Below are 25,941 nucleotides of genomic sequence, written 5' to 3'. Positions count from 1 at the left end.
CAATGGGATTAGCAACAATACATTGCCGCTAATCTTCTGGGGGGCCTCGCTCAGCAACAGGGGACCAAGTAATAGCGAAGGAAGCCTTAATAGGATCCTGAGGCTTCACTCTTTTTAGGTAAGTATCTCATTTTGTGTACCAGAGCTTCGGCTCAGGTACACTTTAACTGTGTATTTAATACCCTGGTAGCAAAATAAGACTGAAATGCGCTTTTACAGTGTTTTGGATTTTATTATGTTTATCTAGTATGACCACTGAAAGTCATCAAACCAACTCTGTATATTTAGCTGCAGCCATTTATTTCCCCAGAACTCTGCCCATATAATTGTTATTGTTATTGTTCTATATGTGGTTTTGTACATAATTGCTCTGTACACTACAGCAGAGGAGGAGATTTGGTTACAGAACCAGATAGAAAGTTTTTCCGGAACGGCAAGGACATTTTTCTTTTTATCCGAGAATCGTTCCATTTTTAGCTCATGACGGAGGATTCATTTCTTAGAATTACTTTTAGCCTCTCAGCACAATAGATACAGATTTGTAGATGTAAAATAATTACTAAGACTAATTTGCCGCCAAAAAATGTTCTCCATTTATTCAACAACAAACTCACCTTGTTTTTTTCAAAAAAAAAAAACTAATTAAAAGTTTTGTTGCAGTAAGTAATTTTGCTGTTTGCCTTTTTGACGAATGTAGGTGTTTTTCCCACTAGATAATTCACTTTTTATTTGTGATGCCTTTAAGCAGCACTTTGAAAGTTTGTAATAAACAAGTTGAATCAGCAGGCACTAATTATATTCCTGCATTCGGGTACTTGTGCTGATTGTCTCTTGAGGAACAACTTTTCTAGAAGCTCGAGAATGATTAATATTAAACTTTATGAATTTAATAATACAGTATATGCAAGAAATATGTTCATATGTGATATTTTGCTATTAACGCTAACGATAGAAAAATGGAAAATACGCTGTTGTTTTGTCAGATATGGTGTAAAGAAGGTCACACAAAAGTCTCACTTACCAAGAAAGGTTGGGCAAACCGGGCTTACTTAGCTTGAAAAAAATGTGACTGAGAGGTGACCTGATTCACACATATAAATACATCAGAGGGCAATACACAAGCTTGGCAGATGAGCTTTTTGTCCCTAGGGTTGTATGACTGACAAGGGGCTGACAATTACTATGACTGTTTCCCCTCTATTTTTCACCCAACGCAGCAACAGCTGACTTCTTCATTAAAGGAGGGAAGTCCCTAGGGTTGTACATTGTACCATGGACAAGGGGATATAATCTGCTTATGGAGGAAAAAAGTATTTGCCATCTATTTAGAAAGTGGGGTCCTTCACAGTGAGAATGGTTAAAATCTAGAATATCTTACCTCAGGAAGTAGTTATGGCAAACTCTATACCTGCATTTAACGAGGGCTTGGGTGCATTGCTTACATGGAAGGGCATCCACAGCTATACTTATTAGGTAAGTCCCAAAAGAGTTGATCCAGGGATTTATCGGACTGCCATCTGGAGTTTTTTCCTTTTAAGCAGGGCTGTGGAGTCGGTACAAAAATCATCCGACTCCTCAGTTTAGGAAACCTCCAACTCTATACCCAAAATGGCTCAGACTCTGACTCCTTAGTCTAATTCTTACCAGGGTTGTGGATTTGGTACAAAAATCACCCAACTCCGACTCCTCAGTTTATGAAACCACCGACTCCAGCTTCGACTCCAGGTACCCAAAATTACTCCGACTCCTCGACTCCCAACTCCGATAGCCCTGCTTTTAAGGCTAATTGGTCCTGGCCTTCTAAGTTTCTTTGCCTTCCCCTGGATTAATTGGGATATGTGCAGGTTCAGGTTGGTGTTTTATTAATTTTTTTTTTATTTACTGTATTATTATTTTATTTATTTTTCTGGTTGGACTTGATCAAACAATGTCTATTTTTCAACCAAACTAACTATGTAACTATGTAATGATCCTACATAAATATCTGCACTAGCAGTATTTGCCTTTGATAGTAGCATGGTGGTGTAGTGGCTAGCGTTCTTGCCTTGCTCCAGTTTAATTCTCAGGCAGGGCGCTATCTGCATGGAATTTATATGTTCTCCCCGTGTCCGCGTGGGTTTCGCCGGTGCACCCTGGTTTCCTCCCACAAGCCCAAAACATACAGATAAGTTAATTGACTTCCCCCTAAATTGGCCCTAGACTACGATACATACAATACACTATACATATACAGACATATGACTATGGTAGGGATTAGATTGTGGGTGACTGTTAAGTGACAAGACACTATACTATACAGCGCTTTGGAAGATGTCGGCGCTTTATAAATACAAAATAATTATAACAATATAATTCCTAGGATGACAACATAAAGCATACGTCTCATAGAGTGTATTTATGTTGGGCTCAGGGGATATTTGAACTTGTTGCAGTCAATTCATTATTTTAAGTTCTGAGACAAAATAATTATAACTCCTTTATAAAAATGACTGAATAAGTCTCTTGTAGCATAAGGGAATGTTTACAAAGCATTTATATAAAGGTATAAGGTACTCCTAATAAATATTTATTGTCAAGGGTTGCTTTAAATGATTTGAGAGATAATATGATGCACCTTAAAAAAGCATACGGAGACAAAGAGAGCCCAAATGGTGTAGTATTTACTACTTTAGGTGTATTGATGAGGACAATGGAAAATTACTCACAAGCTTGGGCTGCTACAAAGGCAACAAACTGATCTGACAGATGGAGAAAACCTGTCTTCACTCAGGTGTGCCGGATTCGCTCAGGGTTGCAATCCCTCTCTTATGGGAACATATGGGATTGCTAACTTGGTTCGCCCAAGCTGGTGCCTACCCCTCAGTTGGATAGTATACAATGAATGCAAAGAAAAAGAGATCCCCAGTTTGAAAACATTGTTTAAGACCATAAAATCTGAAAGAAGGAGGTTGCTCACCTGAAGGGTGACAAAGTAATTAGTACATGAAAAACGTATATTAGGACACTGGCACTGCGTTTAGTGGGACCAGATGTTCACTTCCTCAGGCCAACATTCAGTGCCAACCACAATATAAGCTGGGCTTGAAGTGCCTCACCTGAGATGATGTTAAAGCGGAATATAACGCTGCATTTCAACTTTGCTCTAAAACATTATTTACAGTATATTATATGCAACCAGCATTTTTTTTTCTACTAGACCAGCATTGGAAGGGTTACACAGGGCTTTAAAGTTCCTGGAGATTTCTGCAGATGCATCTGAAGCTGAAATAGATACATTTTGTTTACATAAATGTATCTAAGTGTTGAATGTGACTCATCTCTCTGACTGAGAACGAGCTTGGAGGACAGCCAAAGAGTGTGTAACATTTATCAATAGATACATATAACTAAATAGAATGTAACAATCTGAACTTCTGCATATCTCTCCACAGAACTTTAAACCTCTGTGTTTAACCCTTCCAATGCTGGTCTAGTAAAAAAAAAATGCTTTTTGCATATAATATGCTGTAAATAATATTTTAGAGCAAAGTTGAAATGCAGGGTTATATTCCGCTTTAATCACAATTGGGGTAAATGGTAAGTTCTGTATTTTAGCTAGGTGTACAGCAAGGACCTCAATAACTGAGCAATGTGTTATGGCGACTACACGTCTGACAACCAGCATGTTCTTTTTTTTTTTTTTTTTTTGGTTAATGCAATTGATTGAGAATTTAATATATTATAGAATTTAATATATTATAGAATAACTTTGGACAGTTCACCTGTGTCCCTCTGGGTAATAAACTGTAATTAAATTGTAATTTACATAGAACTCTGCAGCCAGTGGCATCGCAATAGGGGGTGCAGAGGTTGCAACCGCATCGGGGCCCTTGTAGGCCCCGTAGGATCCTCTCTCAACCGCACTATTACCTCTTTATTGGTCCTATGCTGGTAATGACCACTTCTATAAATGCTTTGATTGATAATAATCATTAACAAACTGTTCCCCATCCCCTTCTAGCACCTCTGACACTGTGGCTGACCTTGGCAGGTTTTGGTGTGCCGTATCGTTTATCTATAGAGTGCTTGGGCGGGGCCCCATATAAAACTTGCATCTGAGCCCATAGCTCCTTAGCTACACCACTGTCTGCAGCTATCAAGAGATTTCCCTACCTTTGTTTTCCCATTGTCTGATTTGAAGCGTCTTACTTTCAAAGAGCTGGTTTACACTGAATCAGTTGCTTTCCTGAATGGACAACTGATGTTCAGCCCAGGTGAAGGAAATGTCCATGTTTCCTTATGGCTCAGTTCACATCTACACATCTCAACTGAAAGCTTTTTTACCATGCACTGCTGCAGCACAACTGATCAGCTTAAATATTCATTCCTTAGCCTTCAATGTACGTAAACTAGCCATTAGGATTAGATTTTCTTTGGATGGATGTATTTTTTAAAATTTGTAAGTTAGTTATGAGGCCCTGAGGAACTCAAATGTATTGCAAAGATTCTCATGTTGGAAATTGGAAACGCACCGCATTCACGCTGTACACCTAACGGACCATGGCGGAATTGCATTATGGGAAAAGAGAATAGAAACACGATTGCATTGCAGCATGATTGCATTTACAATTGCGTTTCTTAGTGGAAAACAGCCCTAACTAAACTGAGGAGATGTCTGTTGAGTTCAGCTGTGGTCCAGGGGGGATGAAATCCCAAAGTCAGTTGGATCAGCTCTGTGGATCAAAGTATTACTGCTAAACCATAATTAGAAAGCTGCTTTGCAGTAGTAGTAAGAAACAAATATATGCCTTTCTTTTACTTTAAATCTGAGCCTGAAATGAATTGCATGTATGCATGAACAAATGTTTGCATAGCTAGTGTAAAACCAGCTCAGTGTAACAATAATTTTAATTAAACAATATAATGAACGTTGTAACTAATTGTTAGAAATTGAGCTTTTTGTTTAAAAATAGAAAGATATTTAACTTAAAAAGTATTTGCATTGTGTGTATGGTTTGAAAAATGTTTTATATTTTACCTTACTGTACTTTGTGCATAAATGTGGGCATTGCTTTATGGATTGAATTCTGACCTTTTAAACTTAATGTGGCTCATAGAACCTATCTTTTTCCTCTTGTACTTGCCCATATTCGATTTTACCAATAGGTGGCACTTTCGAGGAAATTCAAGGAGGAGCTTCTTGTGCAATTACACTGACAGATCAGAAAGCAGTGGGCTTTGAGTGCTTTTCTTGAAAACTCATTTAAATGAAAGCAATGCTAGGTTGCAGTATTTTTTTTTATTCTTGCCAACAAATATTTCATATTATTATAAAGGCCTTTACCTACCCAAACAATACGTTTCTAAAATTAAGACCCTACATATCTTAATTTATACACGTGCTTAGCCTTCATCATAGTTTCAAAAATTGTGGTTCCCCATGGTAAGCGGTCTTCTGTGAGGGAAGGCTTAGCTGAGCTCCTGCTTACTACGCTTTCCCATCAAGAAGTGAGAGGGCGGTGTGACCAAGCTTCCCTCCCTTTCTTGAGAGTGCAGTTTAGTTGGCAAAGGAGCATGGTTCCAACCGCAAGCTCTTCAGGATGCTGCCAGTGAGAGCCTGCTGCCCATTTGTTTGGAAGTAGCAGCAGTGGCACCCTCATTGTATTATATTTAGGTGTTTTATTTTTAATCATCTTCCTATATATTTGCTATTCTGGGTTGAAGGGGGGATAGCCATTGAGTTAATAACATTTTTAGCTTGGCTGGGTCTTTGAATACATGAGATACAACCTTGCTTTTCCTATTAAAGCTTAACAAAGCAGTCAACTTATACTAATTTTAACCTGGGTAGCAAAAAAGCTACCTATCTGCTGTTTATGGATTTGTTGGTCTATGGTGCCAGCATCTCACTTCTGTATAATCTTGATGTATATAAACTCCAATATTCCTAAATTGTCATCTCCCCTCCCACAAACCCACTTGTCTAATACTTTTGCTCAACATTAACACTTTCCCTGCTAAGCTCATAACACTGACCCCAACTCTTCACCTGATGTTAACACTAACCCTACCAACTGAACTGACACTTAATGCAATCCTATAATAATACATTAACTAAGACATATTTAGGTGAATGATATCTGCCTAATCCTAGCTGTTGAAGCCCCAGTTAAGGCATAAAAGCTTCTTTTTTTATTTCTGCAAGCACTAAGTTGCAGAGTTTATTTTTGTCTGTATTGAAGCTCCCTGATTAGCTCAATCTTAAAGTACTTGGTCAGACACTGACCACTTCCGGTGCCACTGAATGTCTGTGATATAAGTTGTAATCTTCACCAACAGAGGTGAACAGTGGTGATGATGCAAACCAGGCACCTTTTATCATTCACACCCACAGCGCTTGATGCTTACGCTTTACATTCTGTTGCATATAGTCATGTGATCTAAACCTTAAAACAGGATTTTACACTAAATATATTACTGTTTACATAAAAAGATACCAATTGAGCATTCTTAAGACTAACCCAATAGGTGGTGTTTCTCGATCTTTGACTGGAGATGAGCGTTAATGCTACTCTAACTCAAACTTAACCTGGACATAGTGCTTATATTACAGAACCAAGATCCATTGTCCTAGTAGGCAAGTCCCTTGATCTGTTCAGTGGACAGAATTCCATAACTTTGCCTAGCCGAATGTCTTAGGACTGGTTCACATTATGAGCACTTTCCGAGCGCCAGTGATTTGAAAAGCACTTGCTAAAGTAATGCTATGTGTGTGTTCTCACTTGAGCGATGTGATTTTTTTAAATATTCACACATAACATTACGTACATTAGCAAGTGCTTTTCAGATCACTGGCGCTTAGAAAATCGCTCGTAGTGTAAACCAGCCCATAGTAGTTTATTGCAAGATAATCTGATTTCATTGTACCCATAATAGCCACGTGGGAGGTCCACCTTTTAGTTTGACAAGATGCACATGGATGTGTAACAACTTCCTGATTTAAAACCAGTAACATCAACTTCATTATAAAAAAGAAAAAAAAATCAAAAAACTTTTCACGTCTGTTTTGTTTTGTACTGGATCATTAAAACACATTTAATATCCTGTAGATTCTTGTTTAATAGAATAATGTGGCTCACTAACAGAGTTTTAATGTACGAAAATAGGGCAAAGGCCGAATAAGTCAAATAATATGTCAAATACACTTTCTCAAATTCATACAAATTTTCTGATGTACTGTATATGTGCAGTATGGATGTAACATTTGATCAAGCTGGTTCCTCTTCTAAATCTTTCATTTCCTCTCTCTACAGGATGGATATTTTTCTCACCGTCCGAAAGAGAAAATGAGGACAGACAGCAATAATGAGAATTCCGTCCCAAAAGACTTTGAAAATATTGATAATAGTAACTTTGCTCCAAGGACTCAAAGGCATAAGCACCAGACGGAGCAAGGGAAAAAGCCTCTTAGCAAACAGAAAGAACATTTAAAAAGAAAGTTAGCACTGGAAGGAAAAGTAAAGGAGAACTCACTGCTGGGTAAAAACTCTAATGAAGTATTACACTATGGAGGTCACTCTTCAAAGAACCTCAGCTCTAACAGCCTCAAAGATGGATATAGAAGCTCTAAACTTCACCATACAAAGAAGCCTGGCAGCAGCTCCCCTGAGATTAAGTATGAGCTGCCCCCTAAATGTGAGATTACCGGCAAGGAAGCAATATCTGCGCTTTCGCGGGCTAAATCAAAGCAGTGTCGGCAGGAGATTGCTGAATATTATTGTCAACACAAGCAAGGCAAACTCATGCCAGAGAAAGTAACAAGACTTTGTCCCTTAGAAGGTAAGTTACAATATTTGAAGTTGCTCACATGAATACAATAATTCTTTCCTACTTTAAGATGTTCTGTTCTGAAACTGGGCTCAAAGCAAGGAAGATCTGGCCTGCTTCAAGTGAAGCTTGAGTTACCAGTTAATTTGTATGCAAAATGAATCATCTGTACTACCTGCAAAAGTGGTGTTTAATTTGAAGATTACATACTCTTTCCCCAGGGCTGTGATCACATAATTATGCCCACAGAAAGCTGTTGCCTCAAATGGACACTGAAAATAGTTGTCTGTTAATATTGGACTTCTCTGTTGTTATGCATATGAGCTTGCAGCTTCCGGTAGGCATAATCATGTTAGCCCAGCCTAAAAGAAATGTATTTTATAAGCTTTTGAATGTTATTTTTTCAAGGCTAGCAGTAGCAATAGGGTATTGTACCATGTTAGCCATCAGTAAAAGCAAGAAGTTTTAAATCAGGATGATACCATTTATTGGCTAACTAAAAAGAATAAGAATAAGCGAGCTATCGGCTTTGCAGCCTTTGTCAGGCTTAAATCCTGTTTGCTTGCAGGCTGATGGTACAGATAGCTTTATACATGCAACATCAAAAGGGGGTACATAGTTTTTTTTTCAAGCATAAATACATGTCATTAAGATGCCTTAAAGGGGCACTACAGCGAAAAACTGTAAAATTTAAAATATGTGCAAACATATACAAATAAGAAGTACATTTTTTCCCAGAGTAAAAGGAGGCTGCAAAGCCGAAAGCTCGCTTATTCTGATTCTTTTTAGTTAGCCAATAAATGGTATCATCCGGATTTAAAACGTCTTGCTTTTTCAAGGCTATACATTTTAAGTTACAAGCAGTGTACAGTAATCCAAAGTATCTTCTTCTGTAAGCCATATATTGTTGATATGATTTCCAGCAAATTTCCACGAAAATGTAGCATTTGCAGGCTGAAGTTTAATGATAATATTTAATGGCATTTAGTTACAAAATGGATTGTATAGAAACAGGGTGCTATGGCCTCAATTCACTAAGTGGTTTAGACTAGGCCACTGTTGGTTTTTAGTAAACTGATGGTTTGGTGTAAATCAGTTGCATCAAAAGGGAATTCACTAATAATTACAAAATGTTTTAGACCTGATCTAAAACATTCGGTGATAAGGTCGGTAAAGCAGGGGAAATGAACAAAATATGCAATTCACAAATGAGTAGCTATGACTGACAGGAATCAGCTGATCTAATCTCTGTCAGAAAAAGTGGGCGTGGTTATGCCTTGTTTGCCTTTGTGCGTTGCATCTCTTGATAATTTCTCCTGCTTTACCGACCTAATTACCGAATGTTTTAGACAAGGTTTAAAAACAGGTCTAAAACATTACACCAAACCATCAGTAGACTAAAAACCATCAGTAGACTAGTCTAAAATGCTTAGTGAATTGAGGCCATAGATTTTCTACTGAAGAGTAATCCTTTAAATTATATTTTCTTAAAGAGTACTTGAGGCAAAAATGACAGTCTGTTATGGCAGCGACTCATCAGGTCAGCAAATCCGCTAGATTCTCAGCAGAGACGGCCTCAACCAACCACTAGTGCCCTATAGAGTATGTGTGGAGCTTAAAGTGGACCTCGCTCTAAATCACAAAGTGAAAACTAGTCAGAATGACACTTACTATGACTGTTTCCCCTATCTTTTTTAGCCAGTGTAGCAAAAGGTGGGAAGTTCCTAGGGTTGTACAATGGACAAGGGGATATGATCTGCTTATGGAGGAAAAAAGTATTTGCAATCTATTTAGAAAAGGCAAAGAAAGACAAACCCTTATATAGCGCTTTTCTCCTGGCAGACTCAAAGCGCCAGAGCTGCAGCCACTAGGACACGCCCTATAGGCCGTAGCAGTGTTAGGGAGACTTGCCTAAGGTCTCCTGCGGAATAGGTCCTGGCTTACTGAACAGGGAGAGCCGAGATTCGAACCCTGGTCTCCCGTGTCAGAAGGAGTCCTTCACAGTGAGAATGGTTCAAATCTGGAATATCTTCCCTCAGGAAGTAGTTATAGCAAACTCTACTGTATATCTGCATTTAAAGAGGGCTTGGATGCTTTCCTTGCATTGAAGGGCATCCACGGCTATAATTATTAGGTAAGTCCCGGAAGAGTTGATCCAGGGATTTATCTGACTGCCATCTGGAGTTGGGAAGGATTTTTTTCCTTTTAAGGCTAATTGGTCCTGGCCTTGTAAGGTTTTTCGCCATACCCGGATCAAAATGTATTTTTTTTTTTTTCTGGTTAGACTTGATGGGTGGATGTCTTTTTTCATCCAAGCTAAGTGTGTGTCTATAATGGTAGCTTTGATATGCAACATACTGTGGCTATTAGGCTTCCCCCACCCTAAGAGTACACTATTTCATAGCAGTTTGCAAGAGCAGAAATTGCCATGGCAGTTTTTTAAAAAGGAGGTGTGGCTAACCAACAAAACATTGATTTTATGGCACAAGTGGTCAGTTTTTGTAGATTTTTCCTGCTACTCTGCTGCCTGTGTGGAGTTTTATTTTTACACCGGAGGTCTGCTTTCACACTCTGCAATGCGATCGCAATATTGCAATCACAATTTTGCAATGTTCGTCGATTTTGCGACAATTTAATTTTGGGATTCTCATTCCAGTGAATGATCGCAACAGTCACCGGGAAAATGTTGCATACAGCACAATGGCGAATGGCGGAAATTGCAATCTCACAACAATGTTAATAATACCATAGTATTACTTGTGTTGCAGCGCTTTCCTGATCATGGATGGTCAGCAAAGTGCGGGATGAAAGAGTGAGAACGGGGCCTTAAAAAGTGCATGAAATCAGGCAGCATTGCTTACAGCACTGCATTTAGAAGATGCACTTTATTGCGTATTTATTGGGAACATCAGACCTTGCTAACTATGCAGTTTGATGTCTTTGAAAATTTTCAAATGCATGTTATTCTTATTCTGGATTTTTATAGTGCTATCATCATTCTTCACACTGTACGGTAGGAGAAATAAAAGGGTACATAATACCTAGACATTGGTATAAATGGTAATACAGACATTAGTACAAAATAATGTAAGTGGTTGACAATATAGTTAGTCACAAAAACTACTCTGCTACGCATATAGTGGGAACAAGTCCAAAATGTATTAGCTCAACACCAAAAAGTTTTGCTATGGTTTTGTCAGCTGAAATGAAATAAAAAAAAATCTAGTGCAGAGCCTGACCTGCAATTCTTTCTGGTTTCTCTGTGATTAAACTATCTCAGGAGAGCTGTTCCGAAGTGAAATAATATCATCATTGTTTTAGAAGAATAGAGACATTGATTTCCCCGAGAGAGCTTCCATAGGTTTGAACAGGAACAGCAATGTCTTGAAGGGAAGTAGACATATTATTTTTCCCCAGTGAATGAATGATCTGCAGGTCTGACTCACTCTGAAATCCAGATTGACTATCCACATACACTGGCTTATAATGTACTTTTTCTTACTGCAGACTAATCCTCCTAAAGTATCGTGAGCTTGTTGTAAAATGTAACTCAATTGATTTCTTAGATCTTGTTCCTGATGAGTAGGGCCTCCAGGTTGTAGATTTGCTCTAGTGTATCTCTGCTCTTAACTGCTCATATACACCCCTAAGATTACACAAGTCATTGTACAGTTCGCTTATGAAACTACAAACAACTGTACACTTCCATGTGCACCATGCATCTTCTTTTGCCAGATCAGAGCAAAGCAGCTGGCAGATAAACAGATCAACTGCTGACTGTTGATTGCTGTCATTCCATTGCTATCACTCGAAAAAGCAATTGTTAAATGTTGTGTGTGCGTTTATAATTGGCAAACACTTTTCAAATGGGAGGATTTAATGCAAGCTCAAGAAGCTAATTAGACAGACATACTTGGCAGCTTGTGCCTCAGAGGCAAGAAAATGTAAATAAGTAAGAGAGACAGCTTTGTCTCGATTATGACATTTCTCAGTAGTAACACAAGCTCCGTACATATGGCAGATAAAACTCTGCCTCTGGAATTTACATTTGCCTCCACCCACTAAGGGAAATCACTCCCCCACAAATCACTGTGTTCTGCTCTATGCGAGGGGGGGGGGGGGGGCGTTAGTGATCTGTTTCAGTGGGCTGGGTAACTGGAGACAACATGTCGCTGACTGAGAAGTCAGTGGCTGCAGTACACATGCTGGATTTTCTGCAGGAGCAGAGTTTCATCTAGCATAGGTACAGAGCTTTAGAGTGTTACTGCAATAGCTCCTGAGGGATTGGTTTCTGATCCCCATCAGGCCATCAGGCGACATTGATTGACCATGTTACAGGGCTTAACATTGGGAGTTCAGATCTTATAACTGTCCTTTCTGTCCAGCAAGGCTGCTGATGCAGACAGATCAGCCTCACATGATAGACACATAATCCAGTGTTCTCCCCAGGCTCTTTTAGCCGGGTGCTCCACCCGGCTAGTTTTGGTGACCACCCGGCTGTCATTGGCTCACCTTCTCACCACCTCCTATGCTGTAAGCAGAGTTGCCCTGCATTTTCATCTCTACCCACCCGGCTGCTTTTTCATGCCACCCGGCTACTATTTCATGCCACCCGGCTGGAAAATAATTCTGGGGAGAACACTGTAATCTGTTGTGTGCCCTCATCTTTATTTTCTCTCCAAAGGTCGCCCCTAATCTGCTGATTGGACTGGAAATTAGACCAATGCTTTACCCCTGATTCAGCTTACTCTCACCTTATACTGACCTGCACGGATCGCAGTCACATGACCTCACCACCAGACAACCAAGATCCTTTGAGCCACTTTAGCTCTGTTTAAGCTGTCCCAACTCAACCCCATTTCACCATTCCACAACTTGCTTGGAAAATCTAAAATCGCTGTGCCCCTTTTTCTTATCTCCTGGCCAGGTCATTTGCATAAACCATGCCCACACCACCCAGTATAAAGTACTGGGGAAAGGTGGGTATTTATGGTGGAGGAAATTCAAAGGATGAGTTTCCTCCTAGGAGATAATTTTTCATCTTCTGTTTAAAATAACTCTGCAGTTGGAAATAACTAAAAAGTAGGGGAAAAGTCCTTTCTCCGCTACTGCAGCTGCCTATTCCATCCCCCTAAATCTAGAATTCAGATATTGGCAAATTAGGCACGCTTTCCAGAAACAATTCCACACAACTCCCCTATTATAGAGATGATTAAAAATGGGCCCATCAGACACATGGTCGGTGAAATATATAAGACACTCCTAGAATATGGCGCAGAGGAACTTACTACACCCTCACGGAATAAATGGGAAGCTTGTGGCTATGACATTCAAGACGATGACTGGGATGAGGCACTCTCTGTTCCTGAAAGGGTCTCTCCTTGTATCCGTGAACGCACTTCGCAAATTTATATACTACATCGAACCTATTTGATTCCCAAGCAAATAACTAAATACAACCCACAACAATCTGACCTATGTCCCAAATGCCAAGCCGCCTCACCTTCTTTTTTCCACTTGATATTGGAATGTCCATCCATTCTTCCCTTCTGGGCACAAATTACTAAGTTTCTACATGATAAGATGGGCTGCCCCTTGAACTCTGACCCTATTCTCTGTCTCCTTGCTGTAGTACAATATGAGGCCCTTGATAACTCGCTAAAAACCTTTTTATCTGAAGTCCTCTTCATGGCTAGACAGGAAGTGGCACTCAGATGGTTATCCCCAGTAGCACCCTCTTTCGAAAACTGGGTCAAAAGAGTAAACAACGCCATTCCATACAAAAAGCTTGTGTATTTGCACAGAGGTTCAAGTAAGAAATTTCACCTGGTTTGGGATAGGTGGAAGAATCGGTAATGCATGTACTCTCAATACTAAGACTTGTAATTAAGGACACGGGTTAAATCTCTGTTTGCCCTATAATGTTTCTCGACTTTTATTCGCAAGCCCTGATTTGTTATCCCCTATACCGTTTATATCTCCCACTGCTCTCTTACAAATAGTCTATTGCAACTTCTTCATGTATTATTCACCCTATACCTGTAATACAGCCATGCATGTATTTTTAAGATTTATGTACGTATACATATGCCTTGTAAGATGCAAAATTCTGTTAAATAAACTTTTTTGTTTAAAAAAAAAATAGGGAAAAAGTACTGTTAAAAATTACTCTGAGTATTTTCTTGCATGCTGGTGGCTTAAAAGGCATCTTATTGGTAGGATGTGAACATATCACCTAGGAGAAAACTTGGAGAAAAAGTAAATTGGATCAGGCCCCTGGATTGCTAAAATAGTGTAGTAATTAATCATATTGAGTATAGAGAGTGCTACTTGCAAAGGAGGGTTGCTAGATGGCAACCACAATATAGGGCTTGTTGAAAATTCCGTCTCCATGTGGATTCAATCAGGATTCTTCTTTAAATGGTGCGGTTGCTCTAAACCAGTGTTTTTCAACATTTTATTGGTGTGTACCCCTTTTAAAACCCTGTTCTCACCGAGTACCACCTACCATAGTAAACATTATCACAAGTACCACTTGACAAATACTGTATATATTTAATCCTAGTATATGATAATTGGTTCTAAACAATACTAATACTAATTTGGTGTTGTTTACTGCATATTCTGGCGTATAAGACCCTTTTAACCCTTGAAATTCTTGTGTAAAGTCAGGGGTCGACTTATTTGTCGGGTGTATTTGAAGCCGGGTGATACGCCCTATTCTGTTACCACCTCTCAGATATTGCTGCTGAGGACTGTAGTGAGGCGGCGCAGGTGCACATGTGCATGTTTTATGGGCACAGTGCGATCAATTCTTCCATACCGCTCTGATAAACAGGTAGACAAGGAGAGCTGACCAATCCACTTATGGAGAGGGAGAGTTGACCAATCCAATCAGTCAGTCGTCTGTATACTGTGATATACTGGATACCACATACAGTATAGCAACAGTATCTGTTCATACATAGCACCAGTATATTATGTTTCTTAATTTTTATTTGGTGTGCATTGAAAGAGGGGTAGTCTTATATGGCAAGTATATCCCAAACTCTATATTTTAACTGGAAAAGTTGGGGGGTCGTCTTATACGCTCAGTCGTCTTAGACGCCGGAATATACAGTAAATAAGTTTCATCATTTTCTAAAACTCAAAATGTGTTATTCTTAGTAAAGTATATCAAGCCTGAGTACCCCCCGGAACCATCAGAAGTACCCCCTGGGGTACGCATACCACAAGTTGAGAACCTAGGCTCTAAACAAATAAACAAAAAGTAAAACAAAAACAAAATATAATCGCTGCATATAGCGATCAGGTGGAGGTCGCTAGATACAGGGCATGACTGAGATGAGTGGTAGGAGGCGACCCAAGGATTTAAACAAATAAGAGGGATAAGGGAAATACATTTTTATTGGGCACAAAGTCGAAGTGTCCATTGAAAAAGATTGAAACTAAAAATGTATTTCCCCTATTCCTCATTTTGAGTTAAGGCTATAATCTTTTAAAGGAGTTTCAAGGTGAAATACCTTAAGTTAACGTGCATACACTAGCCTCCAGACTGCTGCCATGATGAGGACTGCATCCTCCTTTCTGCCCTGCACGGCTCAGTTCTTTAGTAATTCAGCCTGGACTAGGCCCCGACTCCACCCCACCCCTAGTTTTGAACTTTGACATGGAAGCAGTATTTTCTGCACATGCGCAGTTTGATCCACCAGAATGCTGTGGCTGTGCTCCTGGCGGCGCACACACACACCGCTGGGAATGCGGACACAACGTCCTGGAGGAATGAACTGCGCAAGTACCTGACACAAACGGCCAGTACTGCGCATGTGCAGCAAATACTGCTTCTCTGTCAAAGTTCACGACCCAAGGGAGGTTGGGGCCTAGACTGGGAGCCAAGCGGAGCAGAACTGAGGATGCAGTGCTCCTCATAGCAGCATTAAGGTGGCCAGTGTATGCACGTTAATTTAAGGTATTTCACCTCAGAACTCCTTTAAATTGTCTTAATTTCACTTGAGCATACTGGAGGGGTGGTTGTTGTTGACAAGATGGAGGGCCTCCAGGTATAGTGATTATGTATGCTTTTTTTTATATACTTAGTTTGGATTGGCCCAGCTTGTGACAGGTGTACTTTAGGTCATATAGGTTTTACAGCCCTGTGAAGATATCATGCAATATGTTATAAAGAGATTAAATGCAAACATGGTTGTTGTGTGAACCAACGCACAGCATTAATAAACAGTAAATATTCATCCATTCCCCTTGGTAGATGCTCAATCTGTTAAATCTGGAGATGATTTGCATACTGTTCATTTTTAGGAAGGTTGCAATAAAAGGAGGAGAAGGGTGATTATTAATAGTTTTAACATGCTTTGTGGTTTTGCAGTAGGCACCAGGGGAAAATTGTACTCGTTGAAAGTAGAAATTGTAGGATGTACTACTTTAGTTTTATGGTGTTTATCATTTCCTACCTTAGCTTCTCCCCATCACTACATAAACAGTATAATATACATAGTATTAGATAGATAGATAGATAGATAGATAGATAGATTTTTTTTTTTCTTTTTTTCCTGTGACACTTAGTATAAACATATATGTGGGGATCACTGATATATATATATATATATATATATATATATATATATATATATATATATATATATATAAAAATATATATATATATCAGTGTTCTCCCCAGGCTCTTTTAGCCGGGTGCTCCACCCGGCTAGATTTGGTGACCACCCGGCTGTCATCGGCTCACCTCCTCACATCCTCCTATGCTGTAAGCAGAGTTGCCCTGCATTTTCATCTCAACCCACCCGGCTACTTTTTCATGCCACCCGGCTACTTTTTCATGCCACCCGGCTGGAAAAAAATTCTGGGGAGAACACTGTATATATATATATATATATATATATATATATATATATATATATATATATATATATATATATATATATATATATATATATATATATATATATATATATATATATATATGTTTATCAAATGATTTTGTTGAGCTTTTCAAGAGAAGCATATGCACAGTATCCATTAAGGCTCAGGAACGCCATATGGGCACATCACCCGGAAAAAAGAATCCACAAGTAGTTCAAACAGCGTTGTTCCAAACGATTATGTCATTTGAAAACTCTGCGCACCAGTGGAAGTGACATTTTCTGCAGCATGCGCATATGCTCTGGAACAAAACCATTGGAACCTGCTCATTTGAATAGCTTTTCATGAATACTTGAGTAATCTTTGAAATTACTCGCGTCACAGAGTAGTTCTGAAGATGGTCACATGCGCATGTGCAGTACTGCGCATGTGTGAGTCTGGAATCTTGCTTGCCCTGTATGGAGCACAAGCATACTGCACATGTATTATTCTGGAATCTCGCATGCACAGTATGGATTCACTCATCCTCATTACTACTCGGGGACTTGAGTCGTTCTGAACATTACTAGAGTACTTACAAAGAGCTGGAGAATGACAGACCATGTGGAGGAATGGGAAGGCTCAATGTTTTTCAGAGCCTGCCCTCTAATTTTGAAATGAGTTTCCTCACTACAGGTTTCCTTTAAAGTGGAGCTGAACTCTTGCACAGGACAGAAGGAAAACATAAAGAATTTCACTCTGTATATATTTAGTTTAGTCTATTTAATTCCTTCTCATTTGTGTCTAATCAACAAGTTGTAATCTGATTCATTTGAAAGCACAGGCTGTTAGGAATATGTCTGCTTCCATGAATCCGGAAGTAAAAGTGCAGAAATGTTTTTTAATTAAAGGTTATTATGTTGTTGCATCTTTTAGAGCAGAGAGGACATTCTAGGTTCAGGTCTGCTTTAAATGGGCGTGCCGTGCCATAGAAAAATGGATCTCACATTGAGTAGATAGGCTAGTAACCTTATGCATGGCAGGGTGCTAACGTGCAAATTAATTTGGAATCCATCTGCACACATATTGTTAGTATTTTTATTTATTTTTAACTCCCAGCATATTGCTTTTGTCTTAAGAAAAAACAACCTTTGCAGTAGAGTTCTAAGTCAGCAGAGGTGAAATCAGCAGTGCATCAATTATCACTGCTGGCTGCTCATATAATTTGTGTAGTAGAATTACAAGATGGGAAAATGCTGTTGGAAGTCCAGGCAGCCAGGATATTAATAACTAAGGTCAAATAAGGCTGTGTTGTAAAATGTGGATGCGATGATCACTGTATTATGCACAAGTTACTCCTTATCAAGCAGAATTTAAATGCATTCTGTTGAAGCCACCTGCAACTTTTTAACAGCTTCAGCAACAACTTACGGTAAACATTGCATCTGTCTGAGGTGCAGTCTGCAGTTTATTCTAGGCAACCAGTCATGGTCACAGCATATTCCAGATAGCCCTAGCCTCATTTAAAGGACTCCTAAAATGGTTTAATGTAACATATATCTGGAAATAATCACATAGAAGATTTTTAATTTAAATTATTTAAGGGTGGTATAGACAAGACGTTTTGAATCTGAAAGATCGCATGTATTGGCTAACTTAGAGGTAAATAAAAAAGTAAGCTTTCAGCTAATAAGCCTTCTTCAGACTTAGTTCCTGTATATTAACAAGATGTTAAAGCAGTATTGTCACCATAAAAATTAAATTTCAACAGCAACTGGACGGAGTGAATTAAGTGATAAAGATGCTAATCCTGCATTCAAAACTTGCAAAACGTTTTCTGCTGTTATGGTTTGTAGTTATCACATACTTTAAGGCTTCTTGCACACCAAGACGTTGTGTTAGGTGGCACGTTAAGGTCGCATAACGTGCACCTAACACAACGTATGGTGCTGCAAAAGCCGACGGTAGAGTGAGCCGCGTTAGGCTGCTCGATGCCCATAATATCTCCCAGAGTGGCGCTGATTGGCCAGCGGGACCACGTGATGCGGAGCGAGACACTCCGCATCACGTGGTCCCGCCGGCCAATCAGCGCCCGCCAGTGCAGTGAATATTAAGTAGCCATGTGCGCGGCTACTGTAGCTGGCTCTCCCCGCCTCCTCCGCCCCCCACTGCGCATGTGCAAACAGTCTAACGCGGCTATAGCCGCTCCAACGCCGTAGCATGCTGCACTTTGCACAGAACGTGCAGCGTTACATGTAACGCAACGTGGGCTGTGTGAACAGCCCACTTGTGTTACATTGCTGTGCGTTGGGGGAGCGTTACAGGCGCACTAACGTGCGCCTGTAACGTCTTGGTGTGCAAGCAGCCTAAGAGCACTGGCCCTAGTGCTAAACAGTGCCAAAGAGTTGAATTCTGGGAGTTCTTTTTATCTAGAATATATTCCTCCTCTTCCATTTATTTCCCTGCCTAGCTGCTTATCAGAAAATCCCTCTGATTACTTGTGTTTTCAAGCAAGGCTGAGGTAAAAATACACAATGATCAAAAGAAGGGAGGGGGGGAAACAAGAGTCAGGGAGGATATGATGTTGGCATTAGCTTGGCAAGATGACCACAGCCTAGAATAGGATTTTCTGCTTTTCCTTTATAAAATTCACAGGAAGGGGACACAGAGAACAATTAAATGCAAACAAAAGGAGTTTTATGGCCTTTGTTCTTTATTCTAAATCATTTATTTTCTGATGCTGATCTTTAAGGTGTACCTCTTGTCACACAAATGAGACTGTACAGCTTTAGGTATGGATAGATTACTTTTCTTGGCATAAATTAAAAATGTTTCACCAGAGCTCTGTCTTGTGAACTACAGCATTGGCTATCGATATAACATTTATATTTTAACAAATAGGCTGCGCTGTCACAAATCCAATGTCCACCACAATATATAGTCCTTCCAACACTGCAATGGGATCGCTGTCACACTTTTCCAGTTAAAATTGTCTTAATGCTGCTGGACTGCGCTCTCCACCTCCTAAAAAATGACAAAAAGGCTTCACATAGTGTAACTCTGCAAGGCCCAAATTTAACACACAGCACCCGTGTTTCAGTGAAAAAGTGCACCACACGTGATCACACGCTCTTTCCAAGGTTGCGCTCACCAACTCGTAGCCACCTCACACATCAGGTGGGTCTAGCGCTCAAAGTAATCTCCATAGGCACTTTATACTATTCTTCACCTTTTTCTTTAATATTAAAACTTCCTCCACATAAAAACACAATAGTGTAATATTGCTACAACCTCATAAAACTCCCGCGCACTAAATGCACACTCACGTAATTTCCGCTTGTATATTGGCACATCACAGATGGAATAACAGCGAGGTCTGCCCAGCGTTTGGTGGATCTGCGGCGTCCCGTCTCCCAAACCCTTTCCGCGGTGTTCCTCCTGCTTTCCCGTCCGTTTAGTATTAACCTTGGCTGTCCAGGTAGCTACCTCGAGTGATGACGACAGACACGCTGGACGTTGGATGACATAGTCACCAGCAGCGAAGATGCTGACTTCAGAGAGAAGGAACGTGTCTGAGGCTATGATAGCCTCAGCCTCAGCAGGAGGAACACCGCGAAAAGGGTTTGGGAGACGGGACGCCGCTCATCCACCGAACGCTGGGCAGATCTCGCTGTTATTCCATCTGTGATGTGCCAATATACAAGCGGAAATTACGTGAGTGCGCATTTAGTGCGCAGGAGTTTTATGAGGTTGTAGCAATATTACACTATTGTGTTTTTATGTGGAGGAAGTGTGAGGTGGCTACGAGTTGGTGAGCGCAACCTTGGAAACAGCGTGCGATCACCTGTGGTGCACTTTTTCACTGAAACACGGGTGCTGTGTGTAAAATTTGGGCCTTGCAGAGTTACGCTATGTGAAGCCTTTTTGTCATTTTTTAGGAGGTGGAGAGCGCAGTCCAGCAGCATTAAGACTATCGATATAACATGGTCAGCAGGCTACTTTACGATAACTTACAGATGCTGAGGTCTACCTGTTCCACTCCTTACCCTGTAAAATTATTGTTAATGTGTAGCTTTAGATTACCTGTATGTTTAGGATAAGAAAAATGGTTTGATATTTGACCAATGGTGTTTGTCGCATCTCATGGTTAGGGATCCCCATGACACATGCCTGGGGTCCATAAGAGGCCATTGGACCACAGTCTTTAAATATGCTTCCCATTGACACAACACAAAGGACCTGCCTTACAAAAACAGATGTACTAAAATCATGCTATTTGACCTTTCATGGTAAAAAAAAAAAGTGGGCAACTCCCATCCTATATCAATGTAGGCTATCTGTGCACATATCCATTTGTGCATAATCCAGCCCCAGGGGGGCATAGCAGGCACTGTGCAGGTAGATGGTAATCCTGGTCAGTGGCTAATCACATGACTGCTTATCTTTAGCCAGCTCAGAATGGGGTGAATGGGGTTGTGGACAGAAGTGTCTTTATGTTTGAAACGGCTTTAAGAAGCCAAGGATAACATTACTGTTTTATATGAGTTTAAAGAGAAACCGTGACCAAGAATTGCACTTCATCCCAATCAGTAGCTGATACCCCCTTTTACATGAGAAATCTATTGCTTTTCACAAACGGATCATCAGGGGGCTCTGTATGGCTGATATTGTGGTGAAACCTCTCCCACAGTGTGATGTCAGGACTATGGTGCTGAGAGTTTCCTGTCTGTGAACCTCATTGCATTGTGGGAAATAACAGCTGTTTACAGCTGGGTCCAACTGGCATCTCCTTCCAGTGACATCACCTGCCAGCAGTAAAAATATCAGCATGTGATAAATGTCAGAATGTAAATCAGGGAGAGGAAAGATTTTACAATGGGCAAATGCTGACTAAATCATTTATATATAATTATTGTAAAAATGAAGCACTTTTTTGTTACGTTATTTTCACCAGAGTTCCTCTTTAACCACTTCAGCCTATCTGGACGGATCTGCTCGTCCAGATAGGCGCATTGCGGGCTAAATGGACGCACAAGTACGTCCAGCGTTAATTCCGCGGGTGCGCGCGCATGCGCGCGCACCCGCCGCTCGTTCACAGCCCAGCCGACGGAGCGCTAATTGGTTCAAGGGACCAGCAGGTCCCTTAACCAATCAGATGAGTTTACAGGCAGAATGCACATTGTTACAGCCAGTAACAATGTACATTCTGCTAAATATTTATAAACAAAGTTTCCCTCTCTCTCTCTCACAGCTCTCTGTCATCACAGATTCTGTGAGTGATCTGTGCTGACAGGAGCTGAGAGAGAGACTGCAGCAGTGTGGTAGGACTTATATTATTAAAATTTTGCCCCCCATTCCTTGATTTTAACCCCATATCTACCCCCTTATCTCCTGATCCTCCCTCTCCTTGCCATTTATTCTTTCTAACCTCCCTTCCTAACTTTTGGGTATTTTCACCCTCTCTACTCTTTCTATATACTCTTTCTATCTACCTTCTATCTACTCTTTATCTATTTTATCCATCTATTTCAAAAAAAAACAAAAAAAAAACAAAAACTGTCACTTTAAAAAAAAAAAAACAAAAAAAAAACCACAATCTATTTCTTTCTTTTTCTTCTTACTTTTTATTTCTATCTCTTCTTTTTAGTATGGCGAGGAGGCGCTTTTCTTTGCAGGAGGCAGTCGCCTTCTGCGAGCAGAGCAGCAGTGAGGAATCTGGGGATGACTCAGGCAGCGAGTGGTCCCCTCCGAGCGACTCTGATTCAGGTACTGAAAGCTCAGAGTCCGGAGGGCTGCCATCTCACCAATTGTGTTGGGATGATCCTGATTCCCCTGATGAGGAACCATCAGGACAGTCAGAGGCCATAGCTGGGGTCTCAGCGGGCAACACCACAGCAGCCAGCAGCAGCAGTGGGCAGACAGGAGCCAGCAGACAGGAACCAACTGGACAGTCAGAGGCCATAGCTGGGGTCTCAGCGGGCAACACCACAGCAGCCAGCAGCAGCAGTGGGCAGACAGGAGGCAGCAGACATGAACCAACTGGACAGTCAGAGGCCATAGCTGGGGTCTCAGCGGGCAACACCACAGCAGCCAGCAGCAGCACTGGGCAGAGGGGAGCCAGCAGACGGGGTGAGCGGCCATCGGTACCTCGCAGGCAGCCGGTACCAGATCATATCCTTAATGGCACTTGGTCACCCCCTAATTTTGAGGTGCCCAATATACCACCCTTTACAGCCACTCCTGGTGTGTCAGTGCCTATTGACAATCTGTCACCCATTGAGCTGTACCAGCTCTTTATTACGGTGGACTTTTGGCAGCATATGGTTGAGCAGACTAATCTCTATGCTGAACAATTTTTAGCTGAAAACCCAACCCACTGGACTGTGACAAAATGGAAGCCCACCAACGTGCCCGAATTTAAAATTTTCATTGGCTTGAATCTCAGCATGGGTGTCACAACAAAGCCACAGCTGAGAATGTATTGGTCCAAGGACCTCTATCATAGCGCGCCCCTCTACCCAGCAACAATGAAAAGGCAGCGATTTGACTTGCTATCTAAATTTTTTCATTTGAATGATAATACCAAACATGTTTCACGGACTGACCCTGCCCATGATAGGTTATTCAAGTTAAGGCCCATGCTGACCCACCTTACTGCAGTATTTCGAGATCTCTACACCCCAGACCGTGACATTGCAGTGGACGAGTCCCTTGTACCATTTCATGGTAGACTTGCCATTAAACAGTACATACCTAGCAAGAGGGCAAGATATGGGGTAAAAATGTACAAGGCATGTGAGAGTGGCACTGGCTACACCTTCGCCTTTACAGTATACGAAGGCAAGGACTCTGCTTTACAGCCAGCTGGGTGCCCACAGTACATTGGCACCAGTGGGAAGATTGTTATTGATCTTTTAACCCCTTATCTCCACCAGGGGTACCACCTCTATGTAGATAATTTTTATTCAAGTGTACCTTTGTTTAAGTTCCTGTACTCAGCCAAGACTGGAGCATGTGGGACGGTTAGATCCAACCGTGTAGGCCTCCCACTACAGGTACTGAACAAAAAACTACATAGAGGACAGTCCTACAGCCTCAGATGTGGCGAACTCCTCGCACTAAAATACTTTGACAAGAGGGATGTGTTGATCCTAACAACGATCCACAGTGAGGCCACCGTTCCTGCCTCGTCAAGAGGGGAGGGAACTGTAAAACCACAGGCTGTAGTGGAGTACACCAAGAAAATGCGAGCAGTGGACTTGGCAGACCAAAAACTGGCTCCTTATATGCTAAGAAGAAGGCGGAGGGCATGGTATAAGAAGATAGCCTATTACTTGCTGGAGGTGTCAATGCAGAACGCATTTGTCTTGTATGCAAAAGCAGGCAGAAGGGACACCTTTGTGCAGTTCCAGGAGAAAGTCCACAAGTCTCTAATTTTTGGCCCTACCCAAATCGCTCAGCAAAACGATCCGATTTATTTGGCGAATACCCTCAGACTTAAAGAAAGACACTTTCCTGCCCTGATCCCCCCAAATGAAGTGAAAGCCACCCCTATGAGAAGATGCAGAGTGTGTGTGAAACACAAGATGAGGAGGGAGTCCAGATATTTTTGCCCGGATTGCCCCTCAGCCCCAGCACTATGCGTTGCTACTTGCTTCAGGACATACCACACTCTTCCACATTATTAATTTCTTCTTCTTCCTTTTTTTTTGGGGGGGGGGGGTGTCTATATTTTTTTTAAACCTGGACATATTTTACTGGCCTTTTACTGTCCCTTAAGAAGCTCCCATTTGGCCTACCAATGTGTTTCTGAGGTGTTGGAGGAAACTGGATGCTTGGGAGAAGCCCAGAAACATAATCAAGCTGCCAAATTGAACTTTGGACCCTGCTTCCAAATTGAACTTTAGCCACATGCTTGGAATGAACTATGCTGACCCCTCCCTTCTTCTGACCCACCAATTTGCTTTGGCTTCTGACTAGTGTTGGGCGAACATCTAGATGTTCGGGTTCGGGCCGAACAGGCCGAACATGTCCGCGATGTTCGGGTGTTCGACCCGAACTCCGAACATAATGGAAGTCAATGGGGACCCGAACTTTTGTGCTTTGTAAAGCCTCCTTACATGCTACATACCCCAAATTTACAGGGTATGTGCACCTTGGGAGTGGGTACAAGAGGAAAAAAAATTTAGCAAAAAGAGCTTATAGTTTTTGAGAAAATCGATTTTAAAGTTTCAAAGGGAAAACTGTCTTTTAAATGCGGGAAATGTCTGTTTTCTTTGCACAGGTAACATGCTTTTTGTCGGCATGCAGTCATAAATGTAATACATATAAGAGGTTCCAGGAAAAGGGACCGGTAATGCTAACCCAGCAGCAGCACACGTGATGGAACAGGAGGAGGGTGGCGCAGGAGGAGAAGGCCACGCTTTGAGACACAACAACCCAGGCCTTGCATGAGGACAAGAAGCGTGCGGATAGCATGCTTTGTACCACCATGCAGTCATAAATGTAATAAAGATAAGTGGTTCAATAAACAGGGACCACGCGGCAACGCTAACCCAGCAGCAGCACACGTGATGGAACAGGAGGAGGCGCAGGAGGAGAAGGCCACGCTTTGTGAGACACAACAACCCAGGCCTTGCATGAGGACAAAAAGCGTGCGGAGAGCATGCTTTGTACCGCCATGTAGTCATAAATGTAATAAAGATAAGAGGTTCAATAAACAGGGACCACGCGGCAACGCTAACCCAGCAGCAGCAGCAGCAGCAGCACACGTGATGGAACAGGAGGAGGCGCAGGAGGAGAAGGCCACGCTTTGTGAGACACAACAACCCAGGCCTTGCATGAGGACAAAAAGCGTGCGGATAGCATGCTTTGTACCGCCATGTAGTCATAAATGTAATAAAGATAAGAGGTTCCATAAACAGGGACCGGCAACGGTAACCCAGCAGCAGCAGCAGCAGCAGCAGCACACGTGATGGAACAGGAGGAGGCGCAGGAGGAGAAGGCCACGCTTTGTGAGACACAACAACCCAGGCCTTGCATGAGGACAAAAAGCGTGCGGATAGCATGCTTTGTACCGCCATGTAGTCATAAATGTAATAAAGATAAGAGGTTCAATAAACAGGGACCACGCGGCAACGCTAACCCAGCAGCAGCAGCAGCAGCAGCACACGTGATGGAACAGGAGGAGGCGCAGGAGGAGAAGGCCACGCTTTGTGAGACACAACAACCCAGGCCTTGCATGAGGACAAAAAGCGTGCG

The 25,941-nt window shown here is 41.3% G+C and overlaps 1 protein-coding gene across 4 annotated transcripts in view; it reads left to right on the top strand.

The window, feature by feature from the left end:
* The window catches only part of XYLT1 (xylosyltransferase 1), a 481,277-nt gene that overhangs the window by 188,472 nt on the left and 266,864 nt on the right, over window positions 1-25,941 (top strand). For all 4 annotated transcript variants that reach the window (XM_068244759.1, XM_068244760.1, XM_068244762.1 and 1 more), the window contains exon 2: window positions 7,293-7,818. In XM_068244759.1, coding sequence (XP_068100860.1) covers window positions 7,293-7,818 — 526 coding nt within the window. The remainder of the gene's footprint in view (window positions 1-7,292; window positions 7,819-25,941) is intronic.

The sequence above is a fragment of the Hyperolius riggenbachi genome, chromosome 7, assembly GCF_040937935.1.
Source record: "Hyperolius riggenbachi isolate aHypRig1 chromosome 7, aHypRig1.pri, whole genome shotgun sequence".
NCBI lineage: Eukaryota > Metazoa > Chordata > Amphibia > Anura > Hyperoliidae > Hyperolius > Hyperolius riggenbachi.
This window is presented reverse-complemented; position numbering and strand designations above follow the sequence as displayed.